Genomic DNA, 20,922 nt, shown 5'->3' with positions numbered 1-20,922 from the left:
TCGCTCTCTGAATAGCCACATGACTAGCCGGCCTTGCACTATGCAGGAGTCTCTGCACTGTGATCTGAACATTTTGATCTTCACTGTTACTTGAAAACCTGGCACTGACTTCTCTGTTTGTTGCACCCCTCCCCCACCGCACCCCGCCAGGCAGTCATTTCCCTTTGCAGGCAGGGTGTCCTTATCTGCTTTTAAAGGGTCAGGGGCACCATCCACTGCTGTGTTTGTTTCAGGGCTACGAATGGAATTAAGAGCTTTGTACAAGCCAGACAACTGCTCGACCACCGAGATCACTACCACCATCATCACTATTGCTCTGACACTGTAGGTGATGGTGATGATGATGTTGGTGATGGTGATGATGGTGTTGATGGTGATGATGACGGTGATGGCAATGGTGATGAAAAAAAAGCCAAGGTTTAGATTAGGAATGACAGATCAATAAACTTAGTTACAAAGGGGTGACCACTCTAGCAAGTGCCATAGGTGCTGGTGTGAGGCCACCATGCAAGGATGACCCAGGCATTGATGGCTATGATTAGCATTCCTGGAAGTGAGTCTGCAGGCTTCGAGACTGGGGGACAGTGTGCAGTCACACATTGTAGTAGAGTGCCCACCCCACCTCTGGAGGAGACTCACAGTCTCTCTGGTGTCCATTAATTAACTCGAAGTTATCAGTAGAGTCAGCCAAGCAGGCTGTATCTGGTTGCCCTGACAGGGGTGGCCAGAAGAGGAAATTGAATTCAGCGTATTGAAGGAGTGGCATGTCATGAAGTGCTGGAAGCCTGGTCAGAGGTGGCAAATTCCTGTCTCTGAAGTGAGAAAGCTGCCCTTGTGCTCGAGATGGATGCTGAGACAGTGCAGGAGCTGACTACAGTTATTCTCACCAAAATTTTCCGAGGTTGAGAGCGAGTGTGTTGCATGTCCCTGTTACCTCAGCCCAGAGGATGGGCAAGCCTGAGCTACATGGCAAAACCTTCTCTGAATAAAAACTAGCAAAACTATTGTTTGTGTGACTGAAAAGGTTAATTGCTTCAGTGGCACCTTTAAACCCAGCACTAGGGAAGCAGAGGCAGGCAGATCACTGAATTCTATGGTACCCTGGCCTACAGAGTGACTTCCAGAACTGCCAGAGCTACAGAGTGAGACTGTGCAAAAACAAACAAACAGACAAACAAACAGACAAACAAACAAACAAACAAAAAACTGGAACAAAAAACCCAACCAATCAGCCAGTCAAAAAACAGGACAGAAGTAAGTGTTGGGGTTGGTCTCAGGTGCTATGTACGCTAAGATCAAGTTACAGTCTGCACATGGCATTGTAATGTCTGATGTACTGTCTGAATGCTCCTCAATTACCTCTGGTTGGCTTATAAAAAGCTGGAACCTATGACTTGGCAGAGGAGAAAGGAAGGCAGGATGTGTGATGTGGTGTGTGTATGTGTGTGTGTGAGTGTGTGTGTGTGTGTGTGTGTCTGTGGGGGAATGGAGTGATGGAGTGCATGGAGGGGATGGAGTGTGTGTGTGTGTGTGTGTGTGTGTGTCTATGTGTTTGTGAGGTAATGGAGTGTGTGTGTGTGTGTCTATGTGTTTGTGAGGTAATGGAGTGTGTGTGTGTGTGTGTGTGTGTGTGTGTGTGTGTGTGTGTGTGTGTAAGGGACCACAAGGGGAAAAGAAGAGAGAGGAATGAGGTCACCGTGAAGCAGGATGCACCATGAGCATCAAGTGGCCAAGAGACGCTCACCCCGAGGACAGACAGCTATGGCAGAAGCAGCCCAGGCTGAACCAAGTGGCAAGTAACTCGGGGCACATGGCAGGGAAATAGCAAAGTGGCATAGAGAGTTAAAAATATATGAATATCTGCCCAGTTCTAGTGTTTTAAAGCTTGTTGAATAAATCTAGCAGGCCTCTCCCTCAATTATTCAGGAGCTAAATGGGCAGAGGGGGAATACACCCCCCGACACACACAAAATTACTACAGTAGAAAAGAAAATAATTTTCAGAGAACAGGAAACTGAGGTTCCAAGAAGTTTAACTGAGGTTTGAGCACTGGTCCCTTGAACTACCCTACTGACATCAGCAGGCAGAGTGGCCAGTAACAGCACCGTACCTCCCAGGAATGGCCTCACGTCCTGTTGTGAAACTTTCCAGAGAGTCTGGTATTAGGGTGTCTTCTAGCTGTCCTAGTAGCCCAGAGAAGCCGTCAGGGCTGAGCTCGAAGGATGAGGAAGGCTGGGCTCTGGGGACTCCTGTTGGTGTTCTTTGTCTCAGGTAAGGCAGGCAGGAGTGGGAGGAGGTGGCCGTTCTGGACCAGAACTTTAGAAGCCGTGTGTGTGTGTGTGTGTGTGTGTGTGTGTGTGTGTGTGTGTGTGTGTGTGTTGTTTTTCTGTATAGTCCTGGCTGTCCTGAACTCAGGGATCTGCCTGCCTCGGCCTCCAGAGTGCCAGCTCCTTTTATAAAAATTCATTATGTAGCTTGTTTGGCTGGAATTTGCTATGTAGACCAGGCTGGACCTCTATCTAGCCCCACTGCTCTGCTTTTTCGTCCCGGTGACTGACATTAAAAGTGTGCATTGCCACACTAGGACCTACCTTGCTCTTGAGTTCTCTGTTGAGCCTGGAGTTAACTTATTCATTAGGCCAGCTGGCTAGTATACCCCAAGGACCCACTTGTGTCTCCCTTCTGCTGCTGGAGCAGAAGTATGTACTGCCGTACTAGACTTTTTACATGGGTGCTAGAGATCAAACTCAGGTCCTTATGCAGGTGCAGCAAGCACTTGGCCAATGGAGGGGGCTCTCTAACCCTCTGAAGCTCTCTCCCACTAAGCACTAAAGCAGGGGTTCTCAACCTGTGGGTCTCAACCCCTGTGACAGGGGTGGGGTGGGAGGTGGTGATGAAGGGGGAGTCGAATGACCTTTTCACAGGTGTCTCCTAAGAAGATCATTGCAAAATAGAAATTTACAATTCAAAACAGTAGCAAAATTACAGCTATAAAGTAGCAATTAAATAATAATATTATTATTAAGTTGGGGGTCACCAGAACTTAATGTCTTAAAAGGTGGCAACACTAGGAAGGTGGAGAGCCACCTTTGTAAAGCACGTGGCCATCAAACACAGGGCCACATACTGCCTACTTCAGGCCGCCTGAGCTCAGAAAATCAGACCCTGAGGCCGATGAGCAGAAATATAAGGAAGGAGCGACTTAGAGAGGCAGGTGCTCCATGCTTGCTTTTCTCTGGCTCTACTTTTTAAAAAGTAGTCTTTATTTTATATGCACGAGTGTTTGCATACATGTATATATATATATATATATATATATATATATATATATATATATATATATATGTATGTATCCCATACATGTCTGGTACCTGAGGGGGTTGACCAGAAGGTGGCATCAGAACTGGAGTTACAGGTGGTTGTGAGCTGTCACGTAGGTGCTGAGAACCAAACCTTGGTTCTCTGCAAGAGCAGCGAATGCTCTTAACGGTTTTGTTTTGTTTTGTTTTGTTTGCAGTCCTGAGGATGGAACCCAGGACTTCCCATAGGCCAGGCAGCTGTTCCCCAGACTCTGTGTACATTTTGATGTCACAGACATACAGATCCTTCCATGGGAACAGTGACAGAGTAGGACAGGGTCTCACTATTTTTTTTTGTTAGGGTCTCACTTTATAACCAACTTGTCTTTGACCTGGTGGTCCTCCTGCCTCAGCTTCTTGTGTATTTGGATTACAGATGGGCACTATTAGGCCATCAGATCCAGCCAATCAATCCAAAGTGTCATGATCTGAATAACATATATGTATCTTTGAGATAGAGTCTCTCCATGTATCCCTGGCTGTCCTGGAACTGTCTATGTGGATCAGGCTAGTCTCAAACTCACCTAGTGATCATTCTGCCTCTGTCTCCCTAGTGCTGAATTAAAGGTGTGTGTGTGTGTCGTTATGCCCGGCCATCTGAATAATATTATTTCATGTTGAAATGTTTTTCCTCTATTCCCCCATGGTGCTTTAGATGTGGACAGTCCATTAGATCCCAAAGATGTAAGTTGTTTCAAAGATATTTCCCAGGGTTACCTTGGGCCAGCAAATCTGCTAGATTAGTAGTCAAAGGTATGAACAGAAGCCTCCTAATGGAGGCTGCGATCCCAGCTCTTCAGCGAATGCCGAGCTCTCACATGTGCAGATCAGGGCTGGCCCAGCCCCCAGCCCTGGGTCTTCCTCTGTAACATTTCAATGAGTCAGGGCTTCCGTGATGACAACTCAAGGGTGGAGTCCACAAGTCTGTCACAAAGGGTGCTTCAGACATCCTGTGATGAAAGAATCAAAATGGATTCAACAAAGCCTGTCTGTGCATATGAAGACGTTCTGCCACCCTCTGCTACTTTTATTTATTTATTTTTTTCTGAGACAGGACCTCATGTAACCCAGGTTGATCACAAATTTATCATGTAGCTGAAGATTGGTTATCTTGAACTTTTTCCTGATGTGCCTACTTCAGTCTCCTGAGTTCTGAGATTACTGGCGTGCACCATCACGGAGAGGGTGGAGAGTGCAAGGAAGCCTGTTCACAAGGTTTCCTTAGAGATCTAATTGGCCTTTGAGCCAGGCTCACCTACAGAACTGTCCGTGGGTGCTTGAGGTGAATCTTTCCAAGGCCAGATGAGGGCAGAGCCTTCTGGAGCCTGATATCCTGGGTAGGCAGGCAAGGGCTCTACTGAAGTGGTAAGTCTTGGCCTGTGTGAGTGGCGCATGGCTGCATGAGTTGGTGCATGTGTGCATGGTGTGTGCATGTGTGCATGTGTGCATATGCATATGCTTGAGTGAATGTGTGTGTGTTCATGCATGTGTCTGTGTGTACGTGTACATGTGCTTACTTACAAATGTGAGTGTATGCATGTGCATATGTGCATGTGCGCATGTGTGCATACATGTGCATGTGTGCATGCGTGCTTGTGCTCGAGTGCATGTGTGAGTGTGTGCATGTGTGTGTGTCCATGCATATGTCTGCGTGCATGTGGGTGTGTATGTGTGCATGTGCTTATGTGCATGTGTGAGTGTGTGCAAGTGCATGCGTGCATGTGTGTGCATGTGTATGTGCATGTATGTGTGGCAGTTGTAAGAACAGCAGCAGAAGTCTGGGGAAGTGAAAGGCCAACTTACTGATCTGGCATTCTGTCAGTGTCTTTGTTGGAGAGTGATAACCAAACACTCACATTCTAGTTTATAACAACTGAAATTGTTTTCCAACACCTGACACTCAATGTGGGACACCTGACACCCAGTGAGGACATCTGACACCCAGTGGGGGACACCCAACATCATCCAAAGGGAGGACATCTTACGCCCAGTTTAAAAAAAACGTGGCTGTGATTTCTGTCAAAAATAAGAGGGATTTATTGCCTTAGGTACCAGGGAATCCAGCAGTGCTGGCTTGAAAACACAGCTAGGGCCACAATTCAATTGTCAGTCCACCCCCACCCCCTCCAGTTTTCCTCTGCCTGTCTCACTCTCAGGCAGCTGATTCCTATAGCAATGGGAAGTTGTCACACCCTGTGGGCCACCAGCCTGTACATAAGATTTTGAATAGTAACAGAACAGGTTCTGATTGGCTCATCCTAGTCCCATGCTGATCCTAAACCAGTCTATATGGCCAAGGTTTTAGGATTGTTTTGACTTGTTAAACTTGTGAACTTGGGAAAGTGGGCAGGTCCATCAGCTGAGCCATAGAGGGATGGCTACCCTGAGAAAGGAGCGCTTTGTCACTCAAAGAAGGGAGGACAAGATGCCAGACAGGCAGAATTCCCATCCATCGTGCCCGGGATGCCTGATTTTACTTCTTTTTCTTGATACTTCCTTGGTGTCTCCTGAACTGAGGGTCTCTTCATCCTGACTTAGACAGAGCCTCAACAGACTTCCTGAGCATCACCCTGTGCTTGGAGAATGTCTTTGTATCCAGTCTTCACCTTGGAAAGTGCCTTTCCACAGGTTTTCCCTCCCATCATGCACTGGTCACTCATGTCTCCAGTCAGACAGTTTCATGTCTCTAAAGGGTCATTTAGAGCTAGGGAAATAAATAACACAGTCCGTGAAGTGCAGCCTCACAAGCATGAGGACTTGAGTTTGATATGCAGAAGCCATGTAAAGCCAGACGCATTAATAATCCTGGCACTAGGGCAGCAGAAAGAGCTGGATCCCTGGGACTCACTGAGCAGACAGCCCAGCTGAATCATCTAGTTCCATGTAAAAAGTGAGAGACCTTGAGAAAAAAAGAGACAGCTAAATGACAGTATTCTGAGGTGTGAGCATTACCTGAGGTTGGCCGCTGGGCAGGACAGGCATGCACACATGCACACATACATTAACATATACTCACAAAAGTGTTAGTTATCAAGTTTGATTTCCATGGACTGCAAATCACTGGCTCTTGTACTAAAACATACACCAAAAAATTCCTTCCTAGTGGAGAGCTTGGACAGCCGTCACTCCCTACAGAACCTGTTTCTCTCTTTCTGTTTATAGAAGTCAAAGCTGCCATTGTCCCAGAGGAAGAAAGGTATGATCTAGTTGAGGGCCAGACCTTGACAGTGAACTGTCCCTTCAACATCATGAAGTATGCCAGAAGCAGGAAGGCTTGGCAGAGGCTATCAGCTGGGAAGGAACCCTTGACCCTGGTGGTCACAGAGAGGTCCTCTACAACATCCAGTGAAGTCCGTGTGGGGAAGTACACCCTGAAAGATGACCCTACCGAGGCCATGTTATTTGTTCAAATGACTGACCTTCAAGTGACAGACTCTGGATTATATCGTTGTGTGATTTACCATCCTCCGAACGACCCTGTTCTGCTCTTCCATCCCGTCCGCCTGGTGGTGACCAAGGGTGAGTGCCCAGGAAGTGTGTGGCGAGAGGGGAGAGGGAGGTGGGCCAGACATGAATGGAAAGGTGTGTGTGTCTCTGTATATCCAAATTGTTAATTCTGTACAGAGCTGAATATTGGCAGGATTCTGGTATGGCATTTCTAAGGTCCATTACCAGGTTTTCTACTTTGTGAAAATCCAGCTCTTTCTCACCTGTCTAAGGGAGTCTAGAATTGCATCCAATTGGCTATAATAAAGATCTGACAATAGCTAGACAGGAAGTAGAGTGTGGAATTTTTGGAGAGAGGGAGGGATGACGAAATGAAGAAATGAAGTAAGAAGGTTCTCCAGGGACACAGAGGTAAATGGTTGGACCACAGTGGAGTAGAGAGGTAGAGCTGGCACTGGTAAGTGCCAGGATTAGTCAAGACAAGTATAGAGTAGCTGTGAGACAGCCCTGGCTAGCAGGCCCAAGCTTTAAGATATTATAAAGCCTGTGTGTCATTATTTATATCTTTGGTGGGGACAAGATGATCCCACCATGTGGGGCAGTTTTCCTGATGCCTGGAAGCCCAGTTTTCTTCTGGATTCTTCTTGCTGCTATTCAAGGCTCTTGGCAGGCACTGGATCCGACAGTAATTAGGGGCTCCTGTGTATGGATTCCCCTGGGGAAAGATGGGCAGTATACTTGGGATAGTTTAGTTCTACTTTTGAGACCTCTATTTAGAAGTCATGTCCTTAGGAGACCTTTCTTCTTTAACTAACCATTTAGATTGTTTCAATGTTTCATCAGAACAACACTGCAGCCAATGCTATAAATAGGGAACTATACATTTAGAACATTTTCTGGTTAAAAAAAGAGTCTGTTCCATCAAAGTTCCAGGAAAACCCATGGTGCCTTATTTTCCTTCACGTGAGTCACATTGGTTCAGGCCACGGCTGCCTAAGAAGCAATCTCTGGATGACCCTCAAAGACTGCCAGAGCTTTTAAGGCCACATTTTCCTCCCCAATGAGCACCATTCAGAGGTGAGAAGGGTTGGGGAGGATGTGCTCAGACTACTGGTTGCACTCTATCCTCCAGGCAAGGTTCTAGTTTTTACAGCTGAGGTTGGGACATTGCCAGTCTCTTGCTTAGTGCTGGACAGTCCCTCCTCCAGAGGGGGTTCTCTCTGGAACCTCAGAGTCTTAGAGGGAAGCTCCCTCTGTTTCCTTCATGTCCTCCTATGTGACCTATGGATCCTCTGGGCTCTCTGCAGACCGGTGTGGCAGCCCTCTGCCCTTATAGCTTAGCATACTATGTATGCTACATGCTGTTCGTTGGACGTTTCTTTCAGGCCAGAGGGACTCTTAAGTTTTCTTGTTTGAAAATCACCCATCAAGCCTTTCCATGGCAACCTTGGCAGCTTGGCAGATCTTCCTAGGAGAGCATGGATTCCTTTCAGGTTTTCTTGTTTCTGTATCTAGTAGACGTGCATAATGGGTTGCCAAGTTCTCTTTTTCATCCCAACAACCTTACAATGCTTAAAGAAATCAGCTAGATCTTCCAGAGTCACACTGTCATTTCATCTGTGGACAGAAATTGCACTGTTGGCAGAAAGAGCCTTCATTAGGATTCATAGGGAGATCCATATAAACCAAGGTATGCCCCTTCATCCATGAATCCACGAGGCTTAATGAAGCCACCTCACTCTCCAGTGTTCATTCCTCCATGTTCTCCTCCCTGCCTTCCTCTACATTTGATTGTAGGATTAAATCCCCACACTTCCCCTGTCACTCATGCTCCAACTCTCTCCTGAACCAGGAAACCCTCCAGACTCCTGCCCAGAAACACCCATGCTACTGGGATGGGCTTCTGGGAATTAGCTTTGCCACCCACCCACAGATGTTGCTTCTTTGATTATATTGATTTTGTGGCTGTAGGACCCAGTCTGAGTGGGATAACAAGAGAGAGACTACTGCCCATAGCTGCTTTGTTGACCATAGCTACTCGGCTATTCATAGCTGCTTGGCTGCCCATAGGTATTCTGCTGAGAGAAACTGCTCAGATCATAACTAAACAGCTGTGAAGAGAAATGGCTGGTAGGAGTATGACCTCAAAGAGAGGACCAGGGGATCAGAAATTATATATTTATATATATATATATATATATATGAAAGTTGGCTTCAGAAGGCATTGTTCAAGCTATGTTTTATGCCAAGCCAGTTGATTAAAAAGTAGAGTATCAGTTGGGCATGGTAGCCCTTCACTATTATTCCCAGCACTGAGGAGGCAGAGGCAGGTGCATCTCTGAGTTCAAGACCAGTCTGGTCTATGAGGTGAGTTCTAGGACAGTCATAACTATACAGTGTGAGAGACTTTGTCTCAAACATACAGTACAGCACCTTCTAGGCAGTTTGTGTGGGAAACATGGGAGAGCATTAGCAGAAAGCTGTCATACAATGAGGCAAAGTCAGCGGGAATCTAATCAAGCAATGTTGCACAAAGGGAACACAGGAAGTCTCAAGTGTGCCCTTGACCAAGCGCTCATCAACTGTAGGACTGCTAACTCCAGTCATTTCAATGGGGACTCCCAGCTTGCCAGGAACTAAAACCTTAAGTCCTTCAAGGCCTTGACCCTAGCCTCAGATCAAACCTTGCCAAGTTTGCTCCTGGGCAAGGACACAGAACAAGTGTTCCCTGTGTCTTTTCACCAAGGTTTCTAAGGAAGTCTAGGGTCAGTCTGACTCCCAGTGGAGTGGGATGGTAGGGTGACTGTCTGCAGGAGGTTGTTCCAATTACCCGGGATTAACTGTGGACACTCCGTCCATATCCTAGGCGGGGCTGGTTCTAATCTTCTGTGCTAGATTATAGTTCACTGGTTCCGGCAGACTTTTTACTACCTGTGATCTTGTAGACATGGTGGCTGCTGTTTGCTCTCCACAGGGTGGGTAAGCAAGCTGAGTGCTGTGTGCCAACTAAGCTGCATAGGAGATCATGGTGGTGGTGACAATGGTGGTCATAGTGCCATAAGCACGCGTCAAACCCCTGGACAGGTTAGCTATATGTCTGGAGGGCAGTTAGAGGCTGTCCCAAAGAAGTTACATATGCAGCCTGTACAGGCCAGTGGTCTGGGGCCTGGGTGTCAGGCTCAGACTGGCCTGAGGCTGATATCAGTAGGGTGTCCATTGGTCCCATAATGTGTGCCCATATGCCTGGGTGGTGTGCATGTTCTTGAGTCGACTGGGCTAGAGCTTCTGTAGCTCTGCTGGCTTGCAGGTAGTCTGTAGGTACTGCAACCAATGGATGTTGTGCTCTCTTCTTAGGAAGCCTCTTGCAATCTACCCTCCTCCTTCCAAGATGCCATTGGTGGCCCTACCTTGGGCTTCTAAACTCTATATCTTAGGCCTTGCTGTGGGGATAAACCACATGAAGACCCTATTTCAAATGCACACCCTGCCTCAGTAGACCTGAAGTGACACTTGCTTATGAGGAACAAGCCTCTAGGCTCACTTCAGTAGTGACAAACGTACTTACAAGTCCCCACTGTGAATTTCTGAATTCTCTGAGAAATAACTCGTGCCTTGCAGGGCTCTATATCCCCGGCGAGTAACAGTGGATGTGTCAGGGACGGCAGAGAGCAAAGGAACAGGCCTCACTCCCTAGAACCAGGAGAGTCTGTGCCAAGCCCAAGACGGGGCTCAGTTGCAATATACCAGTAAAGGACAGCCTGAGAGTGACGTGACTTCCAGAGGCAGCGGGAACAGTGTCAGGAGAGGATGGGGCTGGTGGAGAGTGAGCAGCAACAGGGGAGAGAATTCCCAATTCAAATGGCCCGAGAAATCTTTCCTCATGCCTCTTCCCACCCTTCCTCCTTTTTCCTGCCTCTGACTCAGGATAACTTTACACTATTTCTTTGGATTTTAGCAAAAGAAAACCTTGCTTCTTGAATGGCTATATTTATCCTCTACTCTATTTACCTCCTCTACTCTATTTCTCTTCACCTACTGATCTGTCCATCTGTCCATCCATCAATCCATACATCTCTCCCTCCCTCCATCCATACATCCATATATACATACATCTGTTCCTTCATCCATCCCTCCATCTTTCCATCCACCTATTCAGCTACCCACCCACCCACCCATATCTATCCACCATTCATTTCTCTATCTCTTTTGTCTTCCTTCAGGTTCTTCAGGTGTGTCCGTTCCTGACATCATTCCTACCACAAAGCCGACTGAGGTTCCCGTCCTCATTACCACAAAACACTCAACTCCAACCCGATCCCTACCCAAGTCCACTGCTGTTGTTTCCTCTCCTGATCCTGGAGTCACCATCAACAATGGGACAGATCCTACGAGGTGGGTTTTCTTGGCTCCTGGCTTGGACACCCTTTATTTCTTTATCCTTGTGTTGAGAGGAGGTGGGAATGAGGATATGGGGTGGGCGGAGCAGGATCAGACTTGATGCACCTCAGTCTGTGTGCAAATTTCCAGAGAGGGCAGAGATGACTGACTGCGCAGGTGGCTCCTGTCTTCTCCAGCTCACCCTCCGAGTTTCCTAGCACACGAGAGGAGTGGGCGGATGGAAACGGGCATTTTCAGTGAACGCTGTTAGTCCTGCCAACCCAGAAGCTGGACAGATTCTCATGTCAGGTACACTAGCTGTGTATGTAACATTGGGCGAACCAGGGATCCCTGTGACCTAACAGTACCAAAGGATATTGTTGGGATGCTAGAAGGCCAGAGCTAGAACAGGTTATCCACGGCCTCCCCAGATATTGTACTGCAAGCATCACTAGTATCGCTCATTCATTCTCTTTGACTGTATTGTTTTATTTGATTTTAATACTAGTGGGAGCACCCTCCCATAGACAGAAGGAGCACACCTCCATAGACTGAAGGATTGTAAGTTTATGGAAATGGTTTGCATTTTTTTTTTTCTGTTTGCAGTTCTAGCAATCAAACTAGCCAGAACCCCTGGTTTCCGGATATGCTAAAATAAGATTTTCCAGGAGATTCTTAACCCATGTTTATGTCTGTCACCTTTTCATCTTTGTATGAATGCCTGAGACAATAGATTTAACAGAGGATGGGCTTTCTTTGTCTCTGAGCTCTAGAGCTTTAAGTGCATGGCTTTGAGATCTGTGGTGAGACAGCATATCATGGTGGCAGCTTATGACAAAGCCATTCCCTCCATGGTCATGAGACTGAGAAAAATGAAGAGGAAGAAGAGCAGGCATGGTTGCTTTATCCCTTTGGGGATGGATACATGGTGGATGGTGAATGGGTGGATGGTTGAATACGTGCGTGGATAAATATTTGTGTGCATGGGTTCCTATGGGTACACGGTGACTAAATGGCAGGATGATGGACCATAGACTCAAGAACAGAAGTAGATGGATGGATGGATGATGACCCACAGGCCTAGGCCTCTGACTGATTCCAGCCTTTCACCTCTCTGTCACCTCCTAACAGTGTCACTAATGTGACCAACTCAAATCCAAACTGTAGCCGCAGGCCAAGTTAAGAGTGATCACCTTGGCATGCATGTCCCTTCTTGTAGTTACTAATGGATGTTGATATACCTTGGAATAGGCTTTCATTTAAATGTTGTGTCAACAGTGAAAAAAGTCTTTACTGTTCCCGCTGATCCAATCTGACCCCACCCATAGCCACATGGAGTGTCTTTATCCATACATGCCTTAGCCTGGTACCTGTTCTAATTACACACATAACATCATTTTCTCTGCTAAGATCGTCCTTCAGCAGTGCAAGTGTACCCGCATGCCTTTAATCCCAGAACATGGGGATTGGGGAACAGGGCATGGACAGAAGATCCAGGAGGATATCTGTGAGTTTGAGGCCAGTCTAGTGTAAGTTCTGGGACAGCCAGAGGTATATAAAGCGCGTCTATCTAAGACAAACAAACAAGTAATTAAACACATAATCCTTAAACATTACTCCCTACTCCTCAGAATCATAATTTCAATAAACACACATATTACCATCGATCAGAAGACTCATAAAGCTTAGAGTCATTTGTTTACTCTTAGTTGTTTTCATTTCAAAATCGTCTGTTGTTAGTTTTTCCGACAGGACTTTTCTGTGTAGCCTTGACTGTCCTGGAGCTCATTCTGTAGACCAGGCTGACCTTGAACTCACAGATCCACCCGCCTCTGCCACCACTGCCAGGCTGATTTTTAAAATCTTTTATCGCAACAAAATTTCTCTGAAGATTTTTGAGCACTTACACGACTCTGCACACTATTGCACGTGCAAGCTTCTCTTGTAAACATCAGAAGTTTCAGGGCTGGAGAGATGACTCAGTGGTTAAGAGCAGCAGCTGTTCTCACAGAGAACCTGGGTTGATTCTGGGCTCCCACATGGTATATCATGTCACCTATATTCCCAGTGCCTGTACCTTCTTCTGGCTCTCATGGGCAAACATTTCACCTACACAGTGCATAAACATATCAGGCAAGCACATTTATACATAAATAAGAATAAATAGAATCTCAAAAATATTTAAGAAAAGATTATGCAGACAATCCCCAATGTTGAAATGGGGTGGTGGTACTGCAGGGCGGCCATCTTGGGTTTAGTCTATTAAAACATTTCCTCTATGGCTGAGCATTGGCTCAGAGAATGGGCTAAGGATGCACAAGAATCTGTTTCCATCTTCAGCACCAAGAAAAACATATTCCTAGCAAATTAGATGTGGTGTGTTCAGGGTACTCATTTCTCTGAGAGTGTAGACTCCTGTTCCAGGCTTGGAGGCAGGCCTAGTGTTTCCCCTCTTCGCATTGTTTGCTTGGTACCAGGTCAAGTGTCTGGCACAGGGTAGGTACTTATTCAGCCTTCATGGACTAAATAACATTTGCAATCTAGTGAGTGTTAGCATTGATCTTTCTTTTCTTTTAAAAATATTAACTTTTCATTGCACCTGCCTGTGTGCAAGCGTCGGTGTGTGTGCATGCCTGTGTGTGTGAGTGTGTGTGTGTGTGTGTGTGTGTGTGAGTGTGTGTGTGTAAATTGTACAACTGAGTTCAGGTGCTTGAATAGACTGCAGAGGCATCTGATCCCTTGGGGTTAGAGTTACAGTAAGCTGTGAGCTGCCCAATATGGCTACTGGGAAATGTAACTCAGGCCCTCTGGAAGAGCAGTATATGCTCTTAACCACTGAGCCATCTTCCCAGAAGTTACTTTTTCTTCCTTGCCTTTATTTTCCAAGGCACAGGAGGTAGGCGCCCTGCTCACATTCTGACTACCACTGTACCTCTTCCACCCGCTAACTTTATCCAGTGTAGATATAATGTGGGATCATGCGCCAATTCTGATCATTGTTAGTCAGAGTCCAGACAGGACAGCAGCAGCCATCCCAGCTGCCTGTACAGAGAACTCTGGGATTCAATGAGTTCTCTGCCTGGGTGACAGAAGAGCAGAGCCCCTGCCCTGTTGATGGGCAGGCATTGTAGGGAGCCCCCTCCTCCTGTGGCAGGGACTTCCTCATAGGTAGGGCATGGGAAAGTAAACCTCATGAAAATGTTTAGGAAGTAGTCCTTGGCAGAGTCATTAGGGAAATGAGGCTGGGCAGGGAAGGAAATCAATAAAGGGTCATAAACAGGGCCAGCTTCCCAGGTGTGCCGTAGTGTGGGTCATACAACAGAGTCTGGTGAACACCTGAACTTGCTTCTATCAGAGGCAGAAGGCCTGGTGTGTTTATACCCCTGCATCCAGTCATTGGGTGAGGGCAGCCCTAAGCGATGCATGGGTACATGGAGTCCCATCACCTCAGAGGCCCCACAGTCTGTGCAAAGCCTGGGAAAGAGATAGGTGAAGTTCTACGTGCCCTGGAGCCCAGTGCATGACAACAGCTCACAGCTCCAGGAAACACAAGAGAACCCTGGCAGCCTTGACTTGGGAAGCAGTGCAGTTAGCCAAGGCCAGAAGCAGGGCCTTTCTAGCAGCAGGTTCCTCTGGGGGCCGAGGCTGGCACCAGGGAAGGTACTGTGGTGACCACAAGATGAGAGACAGGAGCCAGCCACCCTGCACTGGTTACCGCTCCAGCTCTGTCAACTGCTGACCTTACCAAGTGGCCTTAGGAATATTGTCATCCTGGTAGGAGACAGGCAGGAGGCTGGAGAGGATGTCAGCACAGAGGGGCATGTAACCCCAGTCTATCAGCATTTGCATGACTACATGAACTTCTTCCAAGATTATTATTTTGATTTATTCTTTAACTGAGCTCAATGCTATTTCCTAATGATTTCTCATGATACCTCCGCCATATCTATCTATCTATCTATCTATCTATCTATCTATCTATCTATCTATCTGTATCTACCATCATCTATCAATCATTTCTATATCTTTATATCTATATTGTATCATGTAGTTTCTACTACCTCCCTTTACGTTCAGGGCATATCACATGACCAGCCACCCCCCTGGTTTCCTTGGATCCATGGATGAAAGACATGTTTACACACACACACACACACACACACACACACACACACACACACACTTGCTCACTTTTAACCTGCCATACGACTCAGTGACTCGCCTCTTCTAAGTCTGCCACGGCGAGACTGCCCCTCCCTTTACTCCTTGCTACCCTAAATCTGCCCTCAGTTTAGCTGTGTTTCTAATCTCCCACCTGCTACCCCAGGCCCATTCGGGGAATTGGCCAATGGCCACTCCACTGGAGATCTCACATGGCTGATGGCACTCTCTCCCCCTGAAGCATGGTGAATCTCTTTCCTTCTCTTGTGTCTCCTAGCCTGCCTGCAGGAACCTAGATGTCCCACCTCTTCTGCCCAGTCAACCACCCCTTACACTATAGACTATGTATCTATACATCTATCTAATCTACATATCGATCTATCTAATCTCTACACGTAGACATGTACACTTCTACATTTCTATATGTCTAATCACTAGCCATGGTTGGAGCAGGGCTGTAGTGTGTGCTCAGACCAGCAGGACTTTACACTGCTCTGTATAACTGCACTACAGGGTTACAAACTAAGCTTTAGTTAGTAAGCAGGTCATTGACCTAGCCATTCCGTTCTACTTATTTATTTACACAAGGTCTCATCCTGTTGCCCATGCTGCCTCCTGTGGATTTGGGATCTTCTGGCCTCAGCTTACCAATGCTGGGATTATGAGCATGAACCATTTCTAGCTTTGTTAGCCAGTATGTTGTTATATGTAGAGCGTATGACAGCCTTGTGCTTACATGTAAGCAAGCACTGGGGAACCAGTCGTGCTAAACATGCATTGCTGTCTCTTCAAAGGAAGAGATGAAAAGCCTGCCTTCTGCCAGAGACCTGGGAGTGGTCACCTCTCTCCTCACAACCCTACCCATGTGGTTAAGTCACACCTGCCTGGCTGCCCCCTCCCCACCACAACTGTTACGTTTATCTCAGTCATTCAGCCAACATCCTTATCTTGAGCACTGTTTCTCACTCATCTTATGGAAGATGTCATTTGTACTTTGGAAAGAGTTTCAGTGTCATCATGTTATGTAAGCTTTGTTGTACACACAGGATTGAGTTAATTACAATCAGGAACCTCTTTTTCCTAAATTGTGCTGTAGTTAAGTTTGCCTAAAATAAACTGCTCAGGGTCAGACTGTAGAAGTTTCAACTAACACCAGCTACTGAATTTGTGGATCCAGTTGTCCTTCTTGCCTCACGCAGATGGACACTCTGCTGGCCATGGATTTGCAGAGACCCCCACAAGTATATGTCATTAATGCTCCATGTGGCCTCCCTGTGATTCATTGTCACCTGTCCCTTTTGTCTCTGTGTCCTATCACGCAGAGTCTGTGTGTCCTCATCTGCTTCCCTATCTGCCCAGGGTCAGCAGGGCTCACTCTCCTCTCTGGGTCTATTTTCTACGTCTATTGCTGTCTACCTGGAACTTGGAGAACCATTTTGCTAAACTCATGACAGTCCAAAGTGGGCTTTTCAGTGACGTTGGGTTCTTCCTGGTTTATGAATGGGAAAATGAGGCTAAGGTGCAGTGACTGTCCCCAGAAGAGGGTCTGAAGGCTGACCACAGAGATCACGTTCCCTAGATGTGGACCTCACTCATTTCACAGAGAAGGCCAAGATGCTGGGTTAACCCTTCCTCCTTCATGCATCTCCCGGACCTGAGCTCTGTGCTCTCCACTGCATGCATTTCTAATTGGTAATGCCAGGAAGTGACCCTCTAAACTGCACAGGGCTAGAGGTTGCGGGGAAGCTGCAGGGAGGACATAGGATGAATGATTCTGTGGGAAAAATTCAGTAGATTCTGCAATGTGGCTGGCCATTGCACTGACCTTCAATCCCCTCTCTCCACAGTGTCTCCACATACAATGTTGTTGTTCCCGTGGTCTGTGGGCTCCTCATCAAAACTCTGATCTTCTTCGTCTTATTCGTTGTCACAAAGAGGTCATTTGGATGACAGATCTTGAAGCTACACAATAGTGACCTTCAGCCATGTCTATCTCACAGAAGGAGCTGACATGGGGGGGGGTATAGAGGAACTGTGACACGAATTGAGCCTGTAATCATAGGTGACATCTAAGGCTCAGGATGTCCCCACCTGGTCCTGCCCACCCTCCTCATCTCATCCATCATTTAGGGAACATGTTCTGCACCCTCAGGAAAGAGGAACCAATTCCTAGAACACTCTGGTCTTTCCCCCTTAATAGGTGGGTTTGTCTGAAATAAAGACAGAGCAAAGTACTTCTCCCTGTCTCCTTTTGGGGCAGTCATGAAGATTAAGGTTTCCATGCTATCCCCATCCCTTGTCCTTCCCCTGGACCGTACAATTCTAGCCACCTTGGCAGGTCCCTTGCTCGTGAAGCAGCCTGCTCTCCCACCTCTGGGGCCTTCTGCTCTGGGAGTCAGACACTCAGATTTCTGCCTTCACCTGTGCTCCTCGGAACACTCCCAACCATGGATCAAGAAGACAAGATCCCACCTTGACAATAATGCAACTGGGAGAGAGGAATCAAGATAAACTGGGAAACTGCTGTTTCCTGGGAAACACCTAGAGAAGCAGATGGCATCTGTAGGTTTGGATCAGTACAGCACATCAACATGCTGTGTTCATTTTATCATTGACTCCTCAGTGCATCCCATGAGCATCAAGGAGTGTGTGAGCAGAGTGAGGCCGCAGGAGTGAGGCCATCACCTCTTGTCAAGAATGAAATGTAGAGAGCTCCCTTGGAGAGACAGGGAAGTGGAGGCTCCAAAGGCAGGGGGATGGAGAGCCAGGTTCTGCTCTAGCTGAATGCCTTTTTGCCTGGACTGAGGCAGGGGCCAGCATGACAAGGGTCCCAACCCAAGCTGTCCCCCTGTGTGCCTCTGCCTCCCACCCACCTTCCTTCACCTCTCAGTCTCCTCCCAGGTACTCTATGACTCCAGTGCTTTCTCTGGGACATATCAGCACTTTCTTGTTCCCACCTCTTTGGGCTCTACAGACAAAGTGGCCCCATGGGGCATGGGGGGAGGATCTTACATGAGCTCATTCTATGTCAGCAATGGCTGGAGCCAACTTCATCCCAAGGTTCCCAAGAGCAAACACATCACCACATAGCATCCAGCTCATGTGATCTCCAGTGGTGCTCTGGGACAACATTTGAAGTACTGATACAGACGCTGTTCACGTTGCTATGTTTGCTTTCTGACTGGAGAGCGGAGTAGAGGTTTATTGCCCAGTGGGTAAAATGCTTCTTGAGAAAGCCTGGAGACCAGAGTTCAAGCTATAAGAGCAATGTAAAAGAAGCTGGTTAGGGTGAGCCTGCCTATTATCTCAGCCCTGGGGAAGCTGAAACAGCCAGTTCCCTGGGACTTGGGGATCAGTTAGAGAACATCTTCTGGTCAGTGAGAGACCCTGTGTCAAGAAGAACAAAACAAAAACAAGGATAACAGCACACACACACACAGAGACGCAGAAGCACATACACACTTACACACTTACACACACACACTTACACACACACTTACACACACACATACACACTTACACTTGCCACACCCACTCCAGTAGAGTCTGTATGACATGAAGCTCTTGTGCTTCGTTTCTATCCAGAACAGAGGCCTGTGCCTGGAATGGCTTGGCCTCCTGGAGGTCCCTGGCAGTCTCCCTACAAACAGATGATGACTAGGGTCTGTGCTTGCAGTGGAGGTGCCTTCTGTGTTTTAGCCTTCGTGATCTTAGCAACTTTAAGCCTGTCAACAATATCTGATTTTAAGAATATAGCAGTGTGGGAAGATGGTCATGTACCTTTAGATGTCTCAGGAACTGAAAGTTCAGAGATGGAAACATCTCACACCATCATGATCCTGATAAACTCAACGGCTGCAATGAATACAACTGCTGCACCCATTAGTTCCCAGCAAATAGGAGAGAAATTAATTACAGTTACTAACAACATGGCTGTTCCAGAAAAGCCTTTCCCCCCTTTTGGGAAAGTTTTGTTTCGCATGATTCAAATTAGTAATGATTCTTCTAGGAAGATCATAGACAAGTTCCAACAAGTTGGACAAACTTATCAAGAGTTAACTAGAAGAAAAAGAGAAGCTAACATTGAGCAAGAAGTGAAAGAAATTATAAAATGGTTACAAAAGTTTCCATATTATTCTGAGGGGCCATAAATATAGAGTTTAAACTTTATTATGACAAAGATAAACGATGGATGCATGCCTGGTGCCCACAAATCTGGCAGTATAGCTGCAGTTTTTTTAAACTATTGTTTGCAGCTGAGAACTGTTTCCTAGACTGTATGTTTAGCTTTCCTCTTTGCAAGGGACATTGGTGTGGTAATGAATAAGAGCTGGATGACTGCCAATTATGATGTACCTGTTGTAACTGCTTAAACATACGCCAAGAAGTAAAGCTTATTGCAGCAGTGCACACCTCAAGTTTGTGTCTGTCTGTCTCGCTGAATCCGTTCTCTACCTGAAATCCAAGTCTTAGTCCCTCCGCTGGCACACTCCCCTGGGTGGTCTGGGACATACACTTACACACACACACACACACACACACACACACACACACACACACACACACACGTATGACGGCTGTCATAGCTCTTAGGTTATCAACTTGTGGTAGACCAGAAACCACCCTGGAGGGGAGCCTTGATTGAAGAATTGTCCCCTGTGGGCAGGCCTGTGCTGCATCGGCTTTGACTGTTAATTGAGGTGGGAGGGCCCACCGTGTATATGGGTGGTACCACGTCATACACTGAGTCCCCACTCTGTCTTAGAATAAGGAAACCTCGTTGATGAGAAGCAGGCAGATGCCAAGGATCCAGTTTATCCTCTGCTCCTGACCGTGGATGTGATGTAACTAGCTTCTTGTGTTCCTGCTAGGACTTCTCGACAATAATGGACTATAACCTGTTTTCCTTGTTTGTTTGTTTGTTTTTTGTTGTTTGGTCAGGGTGCTTTCCCAAGGCATCAGAATAAAACTGGAACAATGGCACATGTCTGTGATCCTAGTACTTGGGAGACTGAGACTAGGAACTTGAGGATTCTAGGACAGTTTGGACTTTGTTGGGAAACCCCACCCCAAAGAGAAAAATAAATAGAAGAAAACCAGTTCAGATTCTGTGGCTGTGGTGACTGTTCTAGTGGCACACAGTATCTGTGTCCTGAGGTAACTGGTCTAGTTGGATTCTTGGTCAGAATCACTGAGGTTGCCTGTTAAAACTCAGATTTCCCCAGTCCTTCTGCAGGCCTGTGAATTCGGGGCCTCTGAGGGTTGGACCAAGATGTGACTATGCATGCCTGACTTCCTGAGTGATTCAGCCATAGGGCCCTACTGAGAACTATGGGTACAATGAGACGAAAGATGAGTCAAAGGCTGAGGAGACGCCTCCGTTAGTAAAGTGCTTGCCACAGAAGCACAAGGACCTGATTCCCAGAAGTCACATGCAAAACACCTGGTGGTATACATGCGCAATCCAGGCCTCAGGAGTCAGAGATAGGCAGCCTAGCCCACTTGGTGAGGTTCGAGCCAATGAGAGATGCTGTGTCAGGAAAACAAGGTGAATGACCCCTAATAATGACATCAGATT

At 46.9% G+C, this 20,922-nt stretch overlaps 1 protein-coding gene and 1 pseudogene across 2 annotated transcripts; one reads left to right on the top strand and one right to left on the bottom strand.

The window, feature by feature from the left end:
* The first annotated feature begins 2,193 nt into the window (after positions 1–2,193).
* Trem1 (triggering receptor expressed on myeloid cells 1) lies at positions 2,194–19,762 on the top strand. 2 transcript variants are annotated; one of them, XM_087565085.1, is made up of 5 exons: positions 2,194–2,271; positions 6,522–6,878; positions 11,027–11,198; positions 11,381–11,492; positions 17,192–17,578. In XM_087565085.1, the coding sequence occupies exons 1-4, from the start codon at positions 2,223–2,225 to the stop codon at positions 11,442–11,444; spliced, it is 642 nt and encodes a 213-aa protein (XP_087421211.1). In that variant the 5' UTR covers positions 2,194–2,222; the 3' UTR covers positions 11,445–11,492; positions 17,192–17,578. The 2 variants fall into 2 exon arrangements, with proteins under 2 accessions (XP_087421211.1, NP_001100355.2); NM_001106885.2 differs by lacking the exon at positions 11,381–11,492 and having other exon boundaries at positions 17,192–19,762.
* On the bottom strand, positions 8,226–10,023 carry LOC148003612 (RNA-binding protein EWS pseudogene; annotated as a pseudogene).
* Positions 19,763–20,922: the final 1,160 nt, after the last annotated feature.

Source organism: Rattus norvegicus, chromosome 9 (genome assembly GCF_021556685.1).
Source record: "Rattus norvegicus strain SHRSP/BbbUtx chromosome 9, alternate assembly SHRSP_T2T, whole genome shotgun sequence".
Classification (NCBI taxonomy): domain Eukaryota; kingdom Metazoa; phylum Chordata; class Mammalia; order Rodentia; family Muridae; genus Rattus; species Rattus norvegicus.
Note: the sequence above shows the minus strand (reverse complement) of the source record. Positions and strands in the feature narration are given on the sequence as shown.